We start from the raw sequence: 5,173 nt of genomic DNA on the forward strand, positions 1-5,173 counted from the left end.
CATTTAATAGCATGCAGCAACAGCCCTGAGGAAGGGGGGTCTTTATTCCCCCCTAAAACGCGTTGGCTTAATTGTTGCTCCTCTCAATAAAATGATTAAAAACTCACTTTCCAACTTGCATTTACTGGATACAGGGTGTTCCTTTCTACAGTGGCGTAGCGTGGGGGGTGCAGGGGGGGCCGGCCGCACCGGGCGCAACATCTGGGGGGGCGCGTCTGCAGTGTCACTCTGTCTGTCTGACTCTGACATACACAGTTCACACACTGTCTGCGGCTGCCTCCATCTTTAGGCTGAAGTGGGAGATGTCCAGCGCGGCCGCCCTATGGCTGAAAATGGTGGGTCAGGGCGGGGCTGGACTGTGCCTCACCTGTCCATTGGTGTAGGGTGGAGTGGCGTTGCAAGCCAAGCCCTGCCTATGCCGCCTCTCCTCACTGCTCAGTCAGTTTAGCAGCGAGTGTGTCAGCAGCCTGGTGCTGTCACAGAGTGTTTTTTTTTTTTATCACCTGATTAGAGCCAGAGGCTCTAATAGGCTTCAAAAAAGGGTGGACCCGGGGCGCAGAGCAGTGTGCCCCCCGAGCCCACCCATTGTGTGACAATAGCAAATAAAAATTCGCTATTGTCACAAGGATCCACCTCCTGGCCAATCAGGAAGCGGGTGCGAGGCAACTAAGATTAACTAATCTAGTGGAAGAGACTCGAGTGCTAAAATCCCGCGGGTTAGGGGGCGCAAATTACTTGCCTTGCCCCGGGTGCTGACAACCCACGCTACGCCACTGCCTTTCTACCTAACCTTTCTAAAATTAAAAACAAAATGTCTTTGGTTTGAGGTACATTTTTAGGTTTAGATGGTTACTGTCACTCTAAATGACATACCGGGTCCAAAATGTAAGTTATTGGTGGACTTTTACCATCATCAAGGATGCTCATTCTTGGCTTCTTTTCAATGCAGGCAACTGGATTACCCAGGAAATGTGGAACTCCACCAACTTCCACCCGGATTATTTCCTCCTGATTGGAATTCCTGGCCTGGAGGAGAAACATCTCCTGATCTCCATCCCTTTCTCCATCATGTATGGTTTGGCACTTTTGGGAAACTCTATGTTAATATTGGTCATCTCAGCCAATGAGATTCTTCACCAGCCAATGTATATCTTCCTGATGATGTTGGCATTCTGTGACACCCTCTTGAGCCCCACCACCGTCCCGAAGACCCTCAGCATATTCTGGTTTGATTCTCATGAGATCTCCTTCAACGGATGCCTCACTGAGGTATTTTTCATCCATTTCGCTTTTGGCATTGAATCCTCCATTCTTCTCCTTATGGCCTATGACCGTTACTGCGCCATATGTCACCCTTTAACATATGCTACCACCCTCACCAACTCCTTCATAGTCAAGGCAGCCACAATAGCTGTTTTCAGAATTTTCTGCATGGCAGTACCATTTGTCCTTCTACTCAAGAGATTACCTTTCCAGCAAAGCAACGTGATAGAGCACACCTATTGTGAGCACATGTCGGTGGCCAAGCTGGCTTCTGCCGACATACTCGTCAATGTGGTGTATGGGCTGATAATAGCCGCTTCTTCATCCGGTGTGGACATGATCCTTATTATAGTGTCCTATTGTGTAATAATCTCAGCAGTTCTGAGGCTCCCATCCTCCGAGGATCGTTTCAAGGCCTTCAATACTTGCGTGTCTCACATTTGTGTAATTATTCTCTTCTACATTCCGGCGTTTTTTTCTTTTATAGCTCACAGAGTCGGCCACAGATACATTTCTCTGCAGTTCCATATTATTTTTGCTAACCTCTATGTCCTCATTCCACCAACGATGAACCCTATAATCTACGGCATAAGAACGAAAGAAATACGGGAGAGGACGTTTGTTATATTTTCCAGAATGACCAGTAATAGACAATGAGTGGTGACCTTCCTCTAAGAGCGCTGGTGATACAGAGGTGATTCCTATTTCAAGCCTGCTGCATACATTGGAGAGAGGAAATTTCCAGTGTTCCTCAATCTTACATCTTTAGCGTCACCCCCCGAAGAAGCCGCTGGTTAAGATAGGTCCTCTGTTTCTGGCCTTGACCTTCTAAAACACCTCAATGTCCTCTGACACACCAGGGCTGAGTACACAAACACACAGCAACACTGAGGAATTCCTGATGGTAATACCAGTACCCAACTATAATGCTAAATTTAAGGAATGCAAACAATGAGTCAATTGAAAAAAAAACAAAGTTAATACAGTGCATTGTCATAAAATAAAATTGGTAAAGGCAGGTAGACATAAAAGACAAAATGAAGATAATAAATAAAGATAATATTACACTTTATACAGAATATACTTAGTCTACAGAATATTTTAACAATAAGGACAAGGTATAAGGTGAAACTTCCTGCCCAGATCAGTATAAACAGTAACAACACCACCTGAAGTTCAGCAGTGAGCAGTAAGAGACTTGAACTATAAACTACCGGAGCCATACTGCACTAACAGGGGCTATGCTAGGCCTAAAGCTGTAGCTGGGAGGTCAAAAAAAGGGTATAGGGAGAAAGCAGGGGTTTGCGTGCAACTTACATGACAGGGGCAGTCCTGAAGATGTTTCTTCTGCCGGCTATACGTTGGGGCCCTTTAAAAGCGTTGGTGTACTTAATGACTGTCCCAATGAACCTGCATGCAGTTAAGTTTTCCTATAAGTGTGGTATAGTGTTTGCACGGATGTAATGAAGATTAATGAAAGAGGAAAAATGGTTTAACCTTAAAATACGTAAGGGGTTCTTCACTGTCAGAGCAGTAAGGATGTGGAATTCGCTTCCACAAGCAGTCGTATCAGCAGGGAGCATCGATAGTTTCAAAAAACTATTAGATGGGCACCTTAAAGACCACAACATACAGGGGTATACAATGTACAACATACAGGGGTATACAATGTACAACATCCAGGGGTATACAATGTACAACATACAGGGATATACAATGTACAACATACAAGGGTATACAATGTACAACATACAGGGGGTATACAATGTACAACATACAGGGGGTATACAATGTACATCATACAGGGGTATACAATGTACAACATAAAGGGGTATACAATGTACAACATAAAGGGGTATACAATGTACAACATACAGGGGGTATACAATGTACAACATACAGGGGTATACAATGTACAACATACAGGGATATACAATGTACAACATACAGGGGTATGCAATATACAACATACAGGGGTATACAATGTACAACATACAGGGGTATGCAATATACAACATACAGGGGTATACAATGTACAACATACAGGGGTATACAATGTACCACATACAGGGGTATACAATGTACAACATACAGGGGTATAAAATGTACAACATACAGGGGTATACAATGTACAACATAAAGGGGTATACAATGTACAACATAAAGGGGTATACAATGTACAACATACAGGGGGTATACAATGTACAACATACAGGGGTATACAATGTACAACATAAAGGGGTATACAATGTACAACATACAGGGGGTATACAATGTACAACATACAGGGGTATACAATGTACAACATACAGGGATATACAATGTACAACATACAGGGGTATGCAATATACAACATACAGGGGTATACAATGTACAACATACAGGGGTATGCAATATACAACATACAGGGGTATACAATGTACAACATACAGGGGTATACAATGTACAACATACAGGGGTATACAATGTACAACATACAGGGGTATACAATGTACAACATACAGGGGTATACAATGTACAACCTACAGGGGGTATACAATGTACAACATACAGGGGTATACAATGTACAACATAAAGGGGTATACAATGTACAACATACAGGGGGTATACAATGTACAACATACAGGGGTATACAATGTACAACATACAGGGATATACAATGTACAACATACAGGGGTATGCAATATACAACATACAGGGGTCTACAATGTACAACATACAGGGGTATACAATGTACAACATACATGGGTATACAATGTACAATATACAGGGGTATACAATGTACAACCTACAGGGGGTATACAATGTACAACATACAGGGGTATACAATGTACAATATACAGGGGGTATACAATGTACAACATACAGGGGTATACAATGTACAATATACAGGGGGTATACAATGTACTAATACACACACACATCATAGGTTGAACTGAATGGACTGATGTCTTTTTTCAACCTCACAAACTATGTATGTAAGATGCGGGACAAGTACTGGGTAAAGGTGCGTCAGATGTAGCGACAGTCCTGTATAGCGGTGGTATGGAGTTAGTACAGGTCCAGTGTAGGTCTGGAATAAATGCAGTAAGAGCTGGATGTACTTGGCGTCCTGCTCTCAGCAACTCAGTCCCTGCTAGCAGTGGTTTTATAGGGCCAAAAGCTCTCTCATCAGTCCTCAGGGTGCAGCTGAAGGTGTCCATGGTGGAAGGGGATCCCTCAGTCTCTCCCCAAAGCCCCCAGTGAACAGCAGTGGTCGCGGGTGGTGAATGGAGGCTCCAACCGCTTCATAGCAGTGGTGTGGGTATTGCTAATACAGCCGATTCCAACCGGCTGGACTCCCCAGGGTCCAGGAGCTAATGTACCTCCTCATCCAGGTGGTTAAAGCCCCCAACTTTCCCGGGCAGTGTACTATAAATCCTCCTGCAGCTCCTCCTGAGTTTCAGATACTTGGTCTTAAAATGGTTGCAATTATCTTCTACATTCAGGGGGAAGGTAGTTATTAATGAAATGTAATCATATCAGGAGTTATGGATAATGTATAGATTTGGCCTCTGCAGTAAGTGATAAACAGCCAAGAACGTAGCTGGCTTTTCACTGCTTACTAAAATATTTACGACGTGCCTTTTAAATTACATGCTACAATATGAGAATTACATCCCACAACTGTCTCTAATCAGTAGAATATGCTGCATGGACTACTGGTGGACTATTTTATATATATATATATATATATATATTTTTTTTTTTTCATGCTTGAACAAGTCATTTCGTTTGTGAGTACGATGTACACAGATTTCTTTTTTTAATAAATTGTTGCAAAGGTAATGCGCTAGGCCGGTGCGCCCCCTGTATTTTTTATTGGGCTGTTTGTTGACCTATTTTTGGGCAGTTTCTCCCATTCTTCTTT

The 5,173-nt window shown here is 43.0% G+C and overlaps 1 protein-coding gene across 1 annotated transcript; it reads left to right on the forward strand.

Annotated features, from left to right (window-relative positions):
• Positions 1–969: 969 nt before the first annotated feature.
• On the forward strand, positions 970–1,920 carry LOC309546047 (olfactory receptor 52D1-like; the record flags this gene model as incomplete). Its single annotated transcript, XM_082245525.1, has 1 exon — positions 970–1,920. One exon carries the CDS (start codon positions 970–972, stop codon positions 1,918–1,920), a length of 951 nt encoding a protein of 316 aa, XP_082101651.1.
• Between the last annotated feature and the right edge of the window lie 3,253 nt (positions 1,921–5,173).

Source organism: Pelophylax lessonae, assembly GCF_965119305.1.
Source record: "Pelophylax lessonae genome assembly, chromosome: 2".
Taxonomy (NCBI): Eukaryota; Metazoa; Chordata; class Amphibia; order Anura; family Ranidae; genus Pelophylax; species Pelophylax lessonae.